Source organism: Poeciliopsis prolifica, unplaced genomic scaffold, assembly GCF_027474105.1.
Source record: "Poeciliopsis prolifica strain line A6 unplaced genomic scaffold, Auburn_PproV2 SCAFFOLD026, whole genome shotgun sequence".
Lineage (NCBI taxonomy): Eukaryota > Metazoa > Chordata > Actinopteri > Cyprinodontiformes > Poeciliidae > Poeciliopsis > Poeciliopsis prolifica.
The window spans coordinates 779468-797840 of NW_026562401.1; the positions used below are offsets into that span (position 1 = coordinate 779468).

The window sequence follows — 18373 nt, forward strand, 5'->3', positions numbered from 1 at the left end:
GAAAACGTCTCAGTTCTCAGCCCTGCAGAGCTTTATAGTGTTTTCTTAAGCTATATTTCATGGCTTGCCTCTTCCTGGGGATTGGCAATAGTGCTGGTTGACCTTCAGGGCTGTTGTTAGCCGCATACAGCAATAAAAACCCATGAACATACTGTATATTTGATCAAATTACAGCTTAACTCTAAGACTTTAAAAGGAAAAAAAAAGATTACTAAGAGACGCTAGATAAATAATTGATTTTTCGGGTTTGGTAGTTATGACAAGACAATTTGAGATAAAATATGTATAATTTAAGTTAATTTAGCATGGGGTCAAGTTTGTTCAGAGTGACCTTTCCCTCAAATAAATCATGTTATGATTTTAAGAGTTTTTTTTGTTGTTTGCTATTTACTTAGATTATTTTTGTTTAATCTCTGAAGTTACCTAAAACAGACCTGATGAATAAATTTACTAGTACACCTCATTTCTGCACATTAGCATCCACTTTCCAATTTGCAACAAATATTATTAGCTATATTAAGTTGGGTCTTTCAGACACTGGTTTACAGAAGATGCTTAGAGAAGTGAAATATCAAAAATTCTGGGTTGTAGTAATTTGAGGTTTACTGACATTAGAATCAAGATTTATCTCAATTCACACATTAATTTTATGTTTGTTAATAAAGTTTATGGTTTTACTCATTTGTTCTTGCATTTTAAATTTTGTACATTTGTATGTTTGTTTTCTAAGCAACGTCCAACTAGAGATAAACATTGCAAATTGGCTAAGGGTGTCAAAGTTTTAGTCTGTTGACATCAAAACCTTGTCACTACTTCTAACCAGTGAGATCAGAAATTTGTTACAGCAAAATGTCTGAAAGTATATGTAGTGAAGCTTCACCTAGTGTGTGCAGTCACACAATCTACGGTCAAGAAACAAAGCCAAGAAACTTTATTTGATGATTATGTTGAAAGCTGACACATTTCCTTGTGTTTCTGACATTTTTCCTCACTGCATTCAATGCCTCAGGCTAAGGTCTGATTTAGCATTTGAGGGCCATAAAAAGACAAGTTTACAGCTCGGCTCTTATTGTATATGATCTGGATTAAGACATGGTCGTGGGCTGCCTTCTATTTGTTAGTCAGCTAATCACCCAGACCATTAGAGCCAGACAAAGTGCCTCTGCCAGAGCAATTTCAGTCACCGTGCTGTCTGCCAGACTTGCACTGAGCCCCATAAAGTGAAACAACTGGGGGATACTTTCATTTTCAGGCGTGCATGTATTTGGCATCCGACAAAATTTGGTGTAGGCACTAATCACAAACACAATCCCCAGAGACAAACAAACAGAGCTAATGGGACATTAACATTAAGTAAAGCAAGAAAGCCTCTCTGTGATATTTGGCTGAGCAAGCACTGAGCACAGAGGAGGGCAGATCAGTAAAAAGAGGGGAAGGAAAAGATTTTTTAAAACTATTTTCTCTACTTCTAGTCCCTCTTATAGATAGTTGCAAATGTAGAGTTGCTTCTATCCTAAATAAATAATAAATGTTGCAAAAAAAAAAAAAAGAACAATGAACAGCGGGGCTTTTTGCCAACAGATGAGCTTCTGCATTCCATCCAAACAGGACAGTCTTTGGCAAACTGCATCACATCCACCCACTTGTAAAGTGAATTGAAGAATGAGCTGTGATAAACTCCTACCACTCTTGAGAGGATTGTGATGTGATTGTGATTTTGGTCACATGCATGAATCCCCCTCAAAAGAAATCCCCCAATGTAAATCTGATGTAAAGCCCATTTAAAAGATTATGCGATTTGGATGTTGTGTTGCGGCAGGATATATATTCTTGCTCGAAATGATGGGTATAATGAAGCAAAAGCTTGATGTATTAATAAAATCTAAAAGACTTATCATGAAATAGTTCTATTCTGAATCCACAGTACAACCAGGCTCTGAAAAGGAACTGGGATTCCCCAGCCAGTGGGTTTGTTGAGTTTGGAAGACATCTACAGATCCAGGGAGAAATCTAAGGGGAGGCAGAATATAGGTCAGGCAGGTGGGGTTGAACTGGGTCCAGACGCAAGCTTTTTGCTCTTATGAGGGCCACTGTGGTGTGATTCAAAGGGAGTGGCATAAATAAGCTTTTTATTTGAACACAAACACATGGACTCATTGATTTAGTGTTAATAAATATACAACAAGGGAGTAATAAATACTATAAATATAAGCTAAGCTACAGAATATTTGCTAGTTTTAATGTAGCAAGGTTTTTGTCAATTTTACCTTTGCGTTTAGCTCAAATTTTATTAGCTTATTTAATGGAGTTAACTTCTTGTTTTGTTGCTGTGTTTGTAATTTTGCTTTTGTTTTTATCAAAGCAGGTCTTTCTTATAAATGAGAAGTGACCGTATCACTTCTCAGTATCAGTGAGACAAGCCCTATAATTAGAGTAAATAAAAATAAATAAAATCAGTTTTCAAAAAATTGATTCAATTCACTGAAAGAATAACTCTGGAAGGAAAGAAAAATATAGGTGGTGCACCGCTGAGAGTTGGGACGTCAACAGCTGAAACCATGAGAAACTAAATTTCCTCTTTCCAAATGGAGTCCTTCCTGTCAGCCCAGGGGAGAAAATTAACAGACAGGTACCTTTTATGAGAACAACTATAAACTTAGAAGCTATAAAATAAATATTTTAATGCAGTAACATGAAGCCAAAATTTTATTTGCAAAGTCAATCTTGCATCTTTATGTAACAGACAAACAAACAAAAAGAAAAATAATCATATTTCCATATTTATTTATTTATTTTTTCTTGTGAAAGTTGATTAGAGCATCAAGGAAGCTGTTTTCCTGGAAGAAAATAACAATACAAAGTGATATGTTTTTCCAAGTCACTGTTCAAAATGGGAAAGATGAGAAAACATGTGTTTTTCACACAGCATAAACCATCTCAAACTGGTTAGAATGACGAGTTCTTTCACTGTAAAAAAGGAATAAGTGGACATTACTTTAACATATTTTGTATACTTGTTGCCTCAAAAAAAAGCAAGTTTTCAAAACTTAAAAATGTCAGTATGTGAACGTACATCTGACATTTACACAACTCAACTAACTTGGAAATTCTGAGTTGCATTAACTTGTGCAATTGTAATGACTGTAACTTAAATTAACTTAATAAATCTGAGTATGTTGTAATCAAGCAAACAAACAAACAAAAAAAAACTATTTCTTTTTAAACTAGGAACTGTATAGAAAGAAGATACTTGCTTGAAACACTCCCTGGCTCCTGCTTTTTATTTATTTTTCAAATCAAATTTTGTTAAAAAAATAGAAGCAGAGCAGGGTGCTCATAGAAATGACCATACAACTCACTGACAGTGCAGTTTCATTCATCCAAATGCAAATGTTAAAAACTAGTTAACAAGAGCTGTAATGCTCAGAAAGTAGCCATCTTCCCTGTTTCCCATAAGAAGCTCGGTGACAGACCAGGGCTGTAACAGTAAACTATTTGTTCAAAACAATGTTATAACTTATTTGGCTTTAATAAATTGGACTGATGATTTCAACTCTGTTTTCATGATCATTGAAGTTGATTCCTCCAAAAAAAAGAGCCCAGGGCAATAAGAGTTAACCCTTTGCAGTCCAAAATCATAATCACTTTCAAATAACTTCAAGTTTTTTGTGTTATCTCATCTTAAATTGCATTATCAAGTGTTTTTTGTCTAAAAGGTCACACCACTTGTTCAAGATGAGTACAAACAACAAGATGATAAGAATTAAGTTATGTTCACTTGAACTCTATTATTAAACAGAATGTTTGGTTTTACAGTGTTCCTTCCAGAGTCAACAAACCTCAATGAATCTTTAATGCGCTGGAACAGGAGATTCATATCATAGATGTACAGCCAACACATATACTGTAGCTTTGTAATGTTACATATCGATATGCATCTCTGAGGAACATTTCAAACAACTTGTTGAATCTGTGCCATAAAGAATTAAGCCAGTTCTGAAAACAAAGGCGGTCCAAACTGGTACGAGCATTGTCAGTTAAAACTGAGCAACATGGACACTTTAGGACAAGACGGAGGCATGCAGGAGTTTTAAATGTATGACAAATATGCAAACGATTGGGTGAAAAACTTGCATGAACTCTCCAGAAAGTTATGCTTCTACTGACACAATGAGAGGAGGAGACCTCATCCTTGTTCTTCTCAGCATATCTGGTGAACTTATCTTCTTTCTTACCATCAGTCCAGCCTAATTACAAAAAAACAAGTAAATGATAATAATAAAACCTCAGCACGTATCCATACCTACACATTTGCACAAAATCCACACGACACAGCTCAGACCAAATGGAATTGTTTATCCAGACGATGGGACATCGTAAAGGTTTCCCCTCCAGAGCAGACGACCTATAACACAGCCAGACAACGCAATACGCACTGTTTCCAAGAACGGCTTCCAACGCCTCTGTTACCTCAACTGTGCCTGGCTTTTCACTCAAAGCGTGGTAGTCAAAACAATGATCCAGGTTCTAAATTAAGAGCACTAAAACGACCCTCTAGTATGTAACGGTATACTGGAAAAATGTGCTGCTTTTTTTTTTTTTTTTGAGGAACACATGATTACATTCATCTGTACACGTTTGAAGCCAGCCTGTATTCTTGATGCAGTTTATCTGAAAAGTATTAACATGGAACATCTGACAAACTGTGAGTTTTCTTTATACATCTCAGCACAAAAGAAGTAAAAAGAAAAACAAAAGAGAAAACGCAGCTGGTTTAGCTACTATTTGTAGGAGAGAAGAAAAATTGTTTGTTTACTGTGAGCTTTTGGATCACACACAATCTTGGCACTGGGATGAAAAAGCAAAGTGCAGCTGTGTCACTCCTCAACCTCAGTGACATGCCACATGTACAGTTTGAAGCACTACATCCCGGCAGAGACAAACAGCAACAAACAAAAAAAACAAAAAAGAAGAAAACATATCAAGTCTGGTGTTTTTAGGTGAACTCAAAGTTCCAGACATGGCTGCCCATGAATGTCTCTGGCCAACAGCTAGACCGGGTGGGTTGCTGGGAACAGAGATCCACATCCCAAATGTTTTAGGAGGCAATGAAACACTCGACTGGAACACTTCTCCTTTCCCCACACCGATGTTTCTCTGAGAACCTCCAAAGTAGGAAATCACAGCCGTGATAGAACAGCCGTGTCATCAGAAACAGGAGATCTTAAAACAGTAGCAGCAGAGAGAGAGAAATATACACACCTCAAAGGAGTAAAGAAGACAGGATGAGATAACAGCATACAAATGAAAAAAATATGGCCATAAATTATTTCATAGTTATACTTTTGAATCTGGCTTGTTCACAACACAAGTCCTATCTGTTAAAGCCATAAATACTACATTTACCGAACAGTGTAAAGCAGCACATGAGATATGGCCTCCTCGGCATGACAATTTATGGGCTTGTTTTCCAAAAATGTATCCAAGATTGCTCGGGTTCAAAGCTGTGAAAGTATTTGACCCAAAACGGATTTCTATTTTTTTTGTCACACTTATATGTTTCAGATTATCAATCAAATGCTAATAGCAGACAAAAAACAATCTGAGTTTATACAAAATGGTTTTCAAGAAATAATTACATTTTTTTGGTGATAAAAAAAATCACCAAAAAATTTCTTCAGCTTGGCTGAAAAAATTTCTTCAGCTTGGCTGAAAAAATTTCTTCAGCTTGGCTGAAGAAATTTTTATTTCTTCAGCCAAGCAAGAAATAAAAATATCATTGTCACTGTTGTGAAGTAATGAATTAACTATCAATAAACAGTTTTGGTGGTTCGATTTCATAATTTACATCCAGATCTGCTAACTGCAGAATCAAGAAAGCTTTTAAATTAAACCCATCTGAACATGTGATAGGCTGTTTGGCCTCTTCACTACCAGGATGACTTGCCTGGTCATCCTGGTAAGGATACAGTTGCTACAGAAATTTCTTACGGAGAATATCCAGCAAATTAAATGTCTTGCTTTGGCCTAATTAAAGTACAATTTGGGTCTGAATTACCTTACATGGTAGGATGTTAAACAGACTGTTTATGCTAAAAAAAAACATCCAATGATATAATATAATTCTACAAAGAAGTGTGGGCTACATTTCTCTTTAGTAATTTAAAAGGCCCTCTGTTTATTATCAGCACCTCTTTATGGTGCTGACAATAAAGACTTTTATTTTTTCTCTGGTTGAATTTTGTCTGTCTTAAAAACGTGTTTGATGATCTAAAATATTTACATGGAACATAAAAGCGGAAAACAGAAAAAAAAAAAATAATTCTCCCAGAAAATAGTTTTTCACTGCACTGTGGGAGGAAAGAAAGGAGGCAACCTTTCTCAATTCTTAAGTAAAAAAACAACAACAAATCTTTGCTTTTAATTTGTTGTCCCACTGCAAATTTAAGACGGCAAGCGCTTTGTCAACAAACGCATGCAAACGGGCTTCGGGAAAGCACAGCAAAAAACACAACTTAAAATGAAGAATGTCAACAACGAGAATTTCAAAGAAGAGAATAATTGCTTCAAGTCCATTGTAACTAGTGCTTCTTTAATCTATCCTTCTTTCCCTCAGTCCCTCCTGTTTTTATAGAAACCAATTAAACATGGTTGTTATTATGTTAGTGTTCTTATGAATTGGCCACTGGAACAAAGATACAGGAAGAAACGCTGTGATTCGGCTCTTCCAGCCCATATACTAGTTTTGTTCTTGGTAATTAGTACCATAAGGATTCTTTTTCTTACCACAGTCAAAAACCTTAAGCTTCCTGCTGAAACCTAGCTGACCCTTTGCACAGGCTGCTTTTATTTTAAAGCTGTGAAAGCACTTACTGGGCTGTCAACAGTGATAGGTTACCCTGAAAACACAGCACATTTGGTACCTTAACACAAATGGAAAAGACAGAATGGCACAAAGGCATATTTAGGTGTGCAAAATTATTCCAATTTAAAAACCTTGAACATTTTGTCACTTTACATTTTGTCACTTTACAACCAAAAACGTAAATGCGTTTTACTGGAATGTAATGTGACAAAAGTAGGAAAATAAAACATGGCTTTTTAATTTTTTTTTTTCTTTTTAAAGGTTTTGTTGGCTCTATTGGCCTTTATTTCAAAGTAGTTTGACAGGAAACAGGGTAATGAGAGAGGGGGAAGAAATTTTTTTAATTCTGTACCAGACATTTTGTATTCAATGTCAAAACTTTGCAGTCGAATTTAGAAAAAAAATAAAATAAAAAAAAGCATCCCCACAGCAAGATGCTGCCACCACCAAGATTTTTTGGGCGACATCTGATCGGAGCGGCTCCTTCCAAATGTTTGCTTTGTCCAGCTGCAAATAGGGTTTCTCAGTGACATCTGAGAAACCCTATTTCTCCTGCTCTTCCAAAAGGATCCAATAGATGTCCCATCAACAAGATTCTTCCCCTAAAAATGTGGATCTCTGCAGTCCATATGGCCACATGTTTTGGCTAATTAGCCTGGTGAGAGAGCCAGTCATGATGACTGGCTCTCTCACTGCTATTGAGTTTCTTTCTACTCACTAGCAGTTTTTTATGTGAATTTTTGTTATATGAAGAAAGGATGATGCTACCACATTAAATTATGAATCTATTTTAGGGCTGCTTCTCCATCTTTTTCAGGGATGCAAAGCAGAGACGATGTGTTGTAACGCAAATGAGGACTGAATGATCCAAATAAGGCATCTATTGACTTCATAACAAATTACAAAGTTTACAGGAGAACCAGATGGCATTGGCACCTTTGAAAGAGTGACCTCACACCCTTACTTCTGGTGAGAAGATAAAGGCACACAAGCTCTTCCCTGAGCCCCCCAAAGTTCAGGTCTTCAAGAGCTAAGCCCAGGTTTTGAAGGCCTCTGCCAGGTGTGAGGGGCCATGTAAAGGTCTGTGTGAGCACTAACTAGCCACAGACATCTCCAGGGGGCTTTCCCAAGACAAAATAACAAAAAAAAGAAAGAAAAGAAAAAAAAATAAGAAAGGGGAAAGTGTGGATTGCATAGAATCTTTCACAGATTTAAGACGGGAAACCTGTTCTTGTAAAAGGCGAGCAGACTGGAGTGCATGTGTGTCTGTGTGTCGTTTCTAACTACAAAAGATCCGTAAGATTGAAGGAGCTCCATGAAGGAGAGCAAGATTGTTTTGTCGGGAAGGTTTTTAATGCACACCAGACAGATGGGTTCAAGACTGCATTCTCTTCGCTTATCCTCTTTTTCTCCCAAAGCTCAACTTGAAAGATGTTACAGAACAAACACCCTCATTAAAGGTTATCAGTATTTGATACCATATAGTAATTTTTCTCCTCTCATGTCTCACTATGTCTCACTAGAGCACGTGGGAAAAGTTAAGACGACTAATTTACTCCCCAGACCTTGTAGAGAATCCTTCTGACTTAGCTGCTCTTAGAAGTCATCAACAGCAGAGCAGTCAGATCTATATGCATTTCTGACTTGTGCATGTTGGTTCCAGCTCAAACTCAGCTTGTGCTCTCCAAATAACACCCCACAGAGGGAGGTTGATCTACTATGCTCCACATTTCCTCAGCTTGTCAGCAGAAATTAGGTCAAGAGTTGAAACAGTTTCAAAATTCTTAAGGGAGTGTTTCTCATGGTGATGCAGAGAAACATACAGAAAACAGCAGTCTGTGGTGAAGATATAAAACAATAGCAATAGACTGACTAAAGTACAGCGACATGAGAAATTACGTATACCCTCTGAACTTTAAAAATATCTAGTTCTTTTAATGGTGTTGTTTAATGTATTGTACTGGGATTGTATGTGATAAATCATCTAAAAGTTTTGCAGAAATGTAAATGTGTTTCAATCCAAACCATGGGTGTCCAGCTCCAGTCATTAAGGGTCGGTGTTCTTCCAACTTCAAATGTTGGAAGAACATTGGAAGAGCTATGTTTGAAAGAAACATAGCTCTTTCAAATGGTCTAACAACTTACTCAGTTTGTCAAATATCAACAGAGGCCTGACAATGAACCTCGAGTTGATTATTTGTTTCAGGTGTGTTGAACTAGAAAAGAACAAATACATGCAGGCCTCTGAGGGGTGACTTCAGACACCATTGATCAAAACTATTTCATTGTTCGTCTTTAGGTTGTTGTCCTTGACCTTTTCCTTAGAAGGTGAGTCTCTTCCCTAGTTTCTAGTATTCTGCAGATTTTCTTCCGAGAAAGTTTCCAGAGATTAAAGGGATTTGTATACAGGCTTAAAAGTTCTATCCTGGTTTCGTCTGTCCAGAGCATCTTCTTCTTCTCTGTCTTTCTGGGAGTCCTGACACTCTTCCATAAAAGAATACCTAAACAGTTGTCCTGTCAACAGATCATTCGACCTACGTTTTGGATTTCTGCACCTTTTCCAGAGTTACATGAGCCTATTAGCTGTGTCTGTGATTAATGCTTTCCTTACCAGGGTGTTCACTTAAGGTGGAAAGCCAAGCTGCTTCTTCTCTAAAGTTCTTTAGACCTTCATTGCATGACTGTATTCATACTGAGAGTAAATGCATTTGGATTAAAGTTTTTTCTCAAGTAAACTTTAGAAGTTAGTTAGAAGTTAATTAGGGTTATAAACCCATTGAAGTTTATATATGGGTAGGAAATTAAATGCATAGCATGCTTTCCAGGTTTTTATTTGTAAAAATATGAAAATAATGTCTAATTTTGCTATGAACTTGTTATGGACCACTTGTGTTGATCTGTCACATAAAATCCCAGAACGGCATATTAAAGTTTGGTTGGAATGTGACAAGATGTTTCACAGTTTTTTCTTTGGGTAGCCCAAAGAAAGGTGGTCTCACAATCTTCAGCCAAACGTCAGTAATAATTTATGTTTGTGGAAAAGACAAAAGACAGCTTTTTTCATCCTCCATCATGTTTTGCGTCATTTAACCCACTATGATCTCTGCGTCTGCATGTGAGCCAACTCAGATGAAGCCTGAACCATTTCAGTTCAGATTCTGGAGATGTAGCCCAGGCTCATGAGATGAACTGAGAATAATTGAGATGAATTCATCTGAATTTCTGAGACCAGTTTCAAATTTCCTTTTTTATAAAGTTTAAGCTGCCAGCACAATTTCATCTGTTTCATATTTGTCTTAAAGAACTACGATATATGTAGGAGGTATTTATTGTTATCACAATATAATAGAATATCTCACTGAAAATTAAATTGAATAAATGTATACACTATCCTGTAGGTAGCAGACTGTTTTCATTGAAAAAAGAATCAACAATGAGCAGGCTGTAAAATAGCTCTAATAAACTTGCGGGTGTCGCATATAAGTGAAATTTCCAATACAGGGGTGAAAAACACGATGAAAGGTGTCTGACCCACGTGAGGGAAAACATTTGGCATAAGCTCATATTAAACTAATATCATATCTACATAGTTAATAAAGCACAGGCTAAAAGATCAGTGCAAAATAAGAAAGTGGCATATTGACATTGAAAGACAATAAAACAAAGACAAATAAAATAAATTGAAAGAAAGAAAGAAAGAAAAAAAGAAAGAAAGAAAGGAATAAAGACAGAAAGAAAGAAAGAAAGAAAGAAAGAAAGAAAGAAAGAAAGAAAGAAAGAAAGAAAGAAAGAAAGAGAGAGAGAAGGCAAAGGGGAATTAGTTTTATGATCTGTAATATCCTGGCAGAACTTTATTAGACACTTAAGCATGTGTGACCTGCTTTTTTCACAGCAGGCTGTTAAATGGTAGTGACTTTAGAATGAAAGCTGTGGTCTTCAAGTATCCACAGTCAGGGTGTCCTTCACCTCTTCAGCCTCCGCACAAATGATCTTTCACCTCTCCATCATGGGAGCCATAAATTAGGCAGCTGCTACATTTGGTCTAACCGAACCACAGTATCTGCAGCACACACTTGAGTGTGTTTATGTGCTTTAACTCTGCGTGTGTGTATGTGCAAGAGGGTCATCAAGCAGAATCATCAATTTACATAGTTTATATACACACATGTGGCTCTTGATGGGTTTATGGAAAGAAAAGTTGTTACAATACTGATTAGAAACATCCTCCTGGTGAGGTAAAAGGAAGGAGCGTCGTTAGTTTACTAGTGTGCATACCCCTGAGGATGTAATTCTGGTAGTTCTGGTCCGCTTCAGCTCCCACTTTGATCAAACATGTCAGTCCCTCAGCTACCACAAATTCGTGAACCAAATCTTTGTCATCCTGAAAAGAAAGAACAAGAAAAAAAAGGAAACTATTCAAGATGAGTTATTTATCATTCACAATATGATTTCAGCCAGTGGACATAAATTACCCTCTTTTTCACAGTCACTATAGTTTTGGAATTTTAAGTGACACACAATACAAAGTAGTGAATAAAAATGTGGAGAATGGAAAATAATAGGTTGCTTAATTTCAGTTTTTTTGTTTCCAGTTTTATTCAATCACATTTACTGGAACACTTGAAAATAAAAGCCTTTGCAACAAAAGCAGGGTTCAGTTGTAAAAAAATATTGTGAACTGGAAGCATAATAATTGCAACTATAGGAATTGCAATTATTTGCATGTTGATAAAAACTTTATATTGACAGAATAAGAAACATTTTCAGTTCAAATTTGCATGTATGGTGTAAAACAGGGTGACTAAAAACACAATTTTGAACCAGACTCTACACAGGCATCAAGATATGTATAAAACACATACAATAACCAAGGCAGCTGGTTGAATTAAATTTGTGTTGGTTTCACGTCACAAACTTAGCTTGTATTTTGTTACTGATGGTAAAACCACCTGTGTTTCTCACACCTGTCGGTGACTGCATTATTTAAGACGCAGCATCAGGTTTTCTGCAGGATTTATCGCTTTCTTATACATTCTACTGTTCAGATGGGATAGGGAGGAAGGCAGCAATAAACACTGTGGGGTGGTCAGGGCTTCTTGCGTCCCTGGAGCAGGTCTAAGTGGTTCCAGAACATCTTTACCATATATCACTGATGGAGACTGCAGTCATTTGGTACAGACTCCAAATATACAGAGGTCTACTGAAGAAACAGACATATGCACATATGATATTCGATGTAAGTAACCGTAGCGAGGAAACTTGAGGCATTCTGATCTATTCTGGTGTGGTCGAAGTGTCTGTTGCTTTTGTTCCCATATCGTAACCAGACCTCAAAAGGTCCACAGCTGCCACGAAGGCAGACTCTCAGCAGCACAACTCTGTCTTAGGAAAACAGTACTGTGTCCAAGTGTGAGAGTTCGCTGATGAATGTTTTCACACCACATATATCTCTTGCATTTTAATGGGTGAGCATGAACCGCTGCAAAAATTGCAAACACGAAGCACTGTGGAGGGGATGGGATCTTGCAAGATTTAAGTTAAAGGGAAATGTTCTAACTGTGCTTTGCAAAGAACTTATTTCAAATTGTTGTCAGATTACAGCCAGAAAACATGTTTCACTGGGATTTTATGTGATAGATCAACACAAAGTAGTGCATAAATGAGTAGTGGAAGAAAAATAGATAAATGGCTTTTAATTAAATTTTTATTTCCCCAAATAACTTGTAAAAGGGTTCTGTACATTCCTATTCCATCCCTGATTGATTACTTTGAAAGATCTATTTTGCCTGCAACTGCAGCTGGAAGTCTTTTAGGAATGTCTCTCCTACCTCTGCACATCTAGTCCACTCTTCTTCACAACATAGCTCATGTACAATCGGAGTGAATGGAGACAGCAATAAACATAAAGTATATTTTTTCAGTAGGACTTAAGCCTGGCCTTTGAGTACCGGTACATGTACAGTTAGGGCCAGAAATATTTGGACAGTGACACAGGTTTTGTTATTTTAGCTGTTGACAAAAATATGTTCAGAAATACAATTTATATAATATGGGCTGAAAGTGCACACTCCCAGCTGCAATATGAGAGTTTCCACATCCAAATCGGAGAAAGGGTTTAGGAATCATAGCTCTGTAATGCAGAGCCTCCTCTTTTTCAAGGGACCAAAAGTAATTGGACAATGGACTCCAAAGGCTGCAAGTAACTCAAAAGGCCTTTCCCTCGTTAACCTGTAATCAAGTAAGTAGTTAAAAGGTCTGGGGTTGTTTCCAGGTGTGTGGTTTTGCATTTGGAAGTTGTTGCTGTGACCAGACAACATGCGGTCAAAGGAGCTCTCAATTGAGGTGAAGCAGAACATCCTGAGGCTGAAAAAAAGGAAAAAATCCATCAGAGAGATAGCAGACATGCTTGGAGTAGCAAAATCAACAGTCTGGTACATTCTGTGGAAAAAGGAATTGACTGGTGAGCTTGGGAACTCAAAAAGGCCTGGGCGTCCACGGAAGACAACAGTGGTGGATGATCGCCGCATACTTTCTTTGGTGAAGAAGAACCAGTTCACAACATCAACTGAGGTCCAGAACACTCTCAGGGAAGTAGATGTATCTGTCTCTAAGTCAACAGTAAAGAGAAGACTCCATGAAAGCAATACAAAGGGTTCACATGTAGATGCAAACCATTCATCAATTCCAAAAATAGACAGACCAGAGTTAAATTTGCCCAAAAACACCTCAAGAAGCCAGCCCAGTTCTGGAAAAGTATTCTATGGACAGATGAGACAAAGATCAACCTGTACCAGAATGATGGGAAGAAAAAAGTTTGGAGAAGAAAGGGAACGGCACATGATCCAAGGCACACCACATCCTCTGTAAAACATGGTGGAGGCAACGTGATGGCATGGGCATGCATGGCTTTCAATGGCACTGGGTCACTTGTGTTTATTGATGACATAACAGCAGACAAGAGTAGCCGGATGAATTCTGAAGTGTACCGGGATATACTGTCAGCCCAGATTCAGCCAAATGCTGCAAAGTTGATCGGATGGCGCTTCACAGTACAGATGGATAATGACCCCAAGCATACAGCCAAAGCTACCCAGGAGTTCATGAGAGCAAAAAGGTGGAATATTCTGCAATGGCCAAGTCAATCACCAGATCTTAACCCAATTGAGCATGCATTTCACTTGCTCAAATCCAGACTTCAGACGGAAAGACCCACTAACAAGCAAGACCTGAAGGCTGCGGCTGTAAAGGCCTGGGAAAGCATTAAGAAGGAGGAAACCCAGCGTTTGGTGATGTCCATGGGTTCCAGACTTAAGGCAGTGATTGCCTCCAAAGGATTCGCAACAAAATATTGAGAAAAAACTTTTTGTTTAGGTTATGTTTATATGTCCAATTACTTTTGAGCTCCTAAAATGTGGAGTGTTTGTAAACAAATGTGTACAATTCCTACATTTTCTATCACATATTTTTGTTCAATCCTTTAAATTAAACGTTACAATCTGCACTTGAATTCTGTTGTAGAGGTTTCATTTCAAATCCAATGCGGTGGCATGCAGAGCCCAACTCATAAATATTGTGTTACTGTCCAAATATTTCTGGCCCTAACTGTATGTACCATTCTGACTCTGGATGTTGTTGTTTTGCCTCAAGGTTAAAGTCTAACGTGGCTTGAAAGTTCAATTTCAAACTCTTATCAACTCTGCCCAGTTTTTCTTTTCCTGCTGAATAAAAGCAGCCTAACATCATGGGGCCTTCGGTTAATGGTGTGTTGAGGGTTTCAGTTTTCTGTCACACAGAGTTTTGCATGTGAATTAAAATGTTTGTCTCATCTTACCAGATCTCTGTCGTTAACACATTTGCTGTGTCTTCCACAGGATTAACGATCCATTGATTCAATCCATCAGAGATGCCAGATCCCTTTTGGGTTCTTTGTTGAATAATGATCGCCTTGCATTATTCAAGAATAATATTGAAATGTATCACCAGACACTTTAAGTACGTGTTGATGTTTTCTTTGGTTTGCTATTGATCCAGTAGCAAACAAACCATTTTCAAATGACATATTCAACATTGCATTCAGAGATGTTTTGTTCTCAACCAAACCTCGGAGGGTTTAATCGATCTATACTGAGATTAAATCACACAAACTACCTCATTTTAATTGGTGACTTCTGAAGTCAACTAGTTGCATTTAATGTTATGTAAGGGCATTAGAGAAGAAGGAACAGAATAATAAAGCAATGACAATTTTTTTCTTGTAAAAATATATAACACAGCACACAATTGAAACAAAACAACTTGAAATTTATTATGGCAAACAGGCCAATTGTATGTGGAAAAGCTCAAGGGGTGTGAATACATTCTCAATGCATTGTCAAATAATTAACATATACTAAAGAATTACCTGAAAAATCTGCTTCAGAGAAAAAAGAGCCCTCCGCAGCTCCCGTCCTATGGAGTTATAAAGTTTTTCTGTGAGGAAAGAAAAAAAGAGGAAAAGGTTAATAGCAACATTATCAAGAGAGGTGACTGGGAGAGCTGACTTCCCTTTAAACACCATGCGTTTTAGTACACTATAAGATGATATTCCCATAAATCACTTCCTCATGTGAATGCAATGCACACAATATTGGATTCCAGTCGCTAAATATAAAAACTTTCCCACAAGGGGAACGAAGAAGGCATAAAAACAGTAGGAGAAGCTCAGACAACATCTGCAGAGAGTTAGTGAACGGAGAATGCTTCCTGCTAACAAGGACCAATCTGCAATTTACTATAATAATAATAAAAAAAGAAATCACGGAGTAAGCCTTGACCACTAGCCACCACAATGACTAAGAAACAAGTAATGCATCAATCAGTTATGGGAACTGTACTGAGTAGTAAAGAGATATCTGAGGAGATGTTTCAAATGCTGACATTTTTTTTCTGCAGATCCTCTGGCAATCCTTGATTCTGTGCAGTCTGCAGGATCTACCAGGGAGAGGCAGCGTTGAGCACAAGGAAAGTGGCTTACTCATCACTGCTGTGTGAACGCTCTCTGACTCAGCAAAACCTGACAGTTGCTGTTGCAGACACAGCAGCTTGCAGTGCATTGCAGTTTAATGCAGAGCAGTGCAGGTCAGATCGTTCAATCCTTAATAAACTCTGCAGTGGCTCTTCTTTTTCATTTCTCCTCTCTGTCACATACAAATTGTACTTAAAACATCATCTACAACAGAGAGACAAATACTGTATGTGTATAATGCTGCAAGAATTACAGTCTTCGCACAAAGCATAAATAATAAAAAAGAACTGCTCTTGGGTAAAACTTTAGAGTGAGAAACTCACACTGTTGACTTGATTTGGGACAGGAGAGCAACAGTCTCCTGTTCATTATTGCTGTTGGCTGTGTGAGCTGAAGACTAAATCCCTTCAGCTGATGAACTGAAGCAAAGACAGGGCCGGGGTTCGTTACGCCTGCCAGTTTTGTGGCCAGACACTTTATACTTGTACACGCTCAACCAGACAAAGTGAAAACTCAAAGTTTGATGTCTCTGAGAGGATTTCCAGTGACACGCAACAGATTTCAAAACACACATGAAGCCTTCCACTCAGTAAAAATCATTTGCTGGCACTGTGACAACATGCAGACTGAGTCACGATACTAAAATAGTAACCTAACGTTTTCAGAAAAGTCTGTTATTATGAGGTCTTCTGCATGTCAATTGCTGAGCAAAAACAACAGATAATCTTTGTCTCTGTATAATTGTCAAAGCCTGTCTGGTTTGTTGACAGAAACGGACATGCACCCCCTTGCCATCAATCTAATAAAGTAAAATGTACTACCTTTAGAAACTTTTGGGACCACAAATAAATCTGCAGTCTGAAAGCAAAGTGCTCTGTTGGGAACATATGGAACAATCAAATTTCTGATATATGACTGAGCTTGATGATTGAGTATGTGAGATTTTTAAATTATATTTCCGATTTAACAGGGAGTCAATGAATAAAAACTAAAATAGGAGAAATAACATGTCTCAAATTTAAGTTAATCAGAAATCTTGGTGCAGTATTTTGGTTAAACTTAAAGCTTTTTACTTTTTTGGATTTCCTAATAGTAAAAATTGCAGTAAAAATATGTTCATAAATCTAATCTTTTGTATTAAAGTTATCATTAAGGGGATGAGGTCCCATTAATGACCTCATTAAGGGGGCCTTAATGGTGACCTCACTAACCTGTTGCCTCACACTGCTGGTCAAGCGACTGAAAGAAGGGTAATATACTTTATTTCACTTAAAAGCAAAATAAGTTTGGTTGTTTGAAATTTTGTACAAAAAATACCAACAAATATGAAAGGACCACCACATATTGATCTCAGTAAGGCTCCTCTGTTTTATTGTAACAGTTTTATTTAATAAGGTCGCTGAGCTTATTCCATATTTATGTTACACCGATTTATTACAGATTCATTACAGATACATTACAGATACATTACAGATACAATGATATAAACTGTACCAATGAAAGAATCATTTTCCTTTCATTAAACTTTCTACTAATGTTTGCATTTTCATAACATCTAGAGTATACTATGCTGTGTTCAATGAATCTAAATGCTGTGTTTCACTTTTTTAACCTAAGTACTCAACCCAATTTTTGGCAATATCCTAATCTGATGAGATGCACCTGTATGTGATTGGAAAGTATTGTTTTAATTCATTTTTCATACCAACATTACACAGCATTACAACGGTATCACCTAATACCGTACAACGGTACATCTTGTTCCAAATTTTAAGATCTTAATATTTTCTGCGCTCAGGGCTTTGTGTGGCTCGACTCCCTCTTGAGTAGATGAGTATTGGTCTTTATGGGGAAGTCACCCTGAATTACTGGCAGCAGCGTCCTAGAGGAATAAATTCTGCAACTCCAGAAGTACTGTCAGGGCTAAACTGTGTGATGTTGGTGATTTATGTCTTTATAAATAACAGGAAGGAAGCCTGACTGGAACCTTTCAGTTTGAGGCCCCTAACTGTGCAAGTTGGGGTCACATTGTATTTTTAAAACATGCCATAAAACTGACACATCTTTGTAGTTGCATTTTTTTTTTTTTGGCTCGCTGATTATTACTAAAATTTCTTGCAACTTTGTTATACATGGGATTATAAAACTGAGGAGTATAAAAATGTAAACATACTACACGTACTAAATAAATCAAGACCAAACACATCTTATACGAGGCATTACCCTAATGCCACAAGGTTTTAAAATAATACTACTCCCTCCTGGAGGTCACAATATAGCCAGCTCTATTGCTCTATTGGGTCTTTTGATTGTCTTTCCACAGAAAGACGAGTAGAAGTTTGGATTAGGGTTACTCATCGCACCTTCACAACAAAAAGTGAGCTTGATTTGTGGTCATACCTAACCCCAACTTCAATCAGTGCTCCTTTTCTTCCAAACTGTTGCGACTGCTCAGTGTCCACATGGACACTGATCATTAATCAGTCAGCGGAAAAATTGCACCG

The 18373-nt window shown here is 37.3% G+C and overlaps 1 protein-coding gene across 3 annotated transcripts in view; it reads right to left on the bottom strand.

Moving 5' to 3' along the window:
- Positions 1–18373, bottom strand: part of fhod3b (formin homology 2 domain containing 3b) — a 93334-nt gene that overhangs the window by 27775 nt on the left and 47186 nt on the right. For all 3 annotated transcript variants that reach the window (XM_055047562.1, XM_055047561.1, XM_055047560.1), the window contains exons 4-5: positions 15267–15334; positions 11141–11246 (exon numbers count right to left, since the gene is read on the bottom strand). In XM_055047562.1, coding sequence (XP_054903537.1) covers positions 11141–11246; positions 15267–15334 — 174 coding nt within the window. The remainder of the gene's footprint in view (positions 1–11140; positions 11247–15266; positions 15335–18373) is intronic.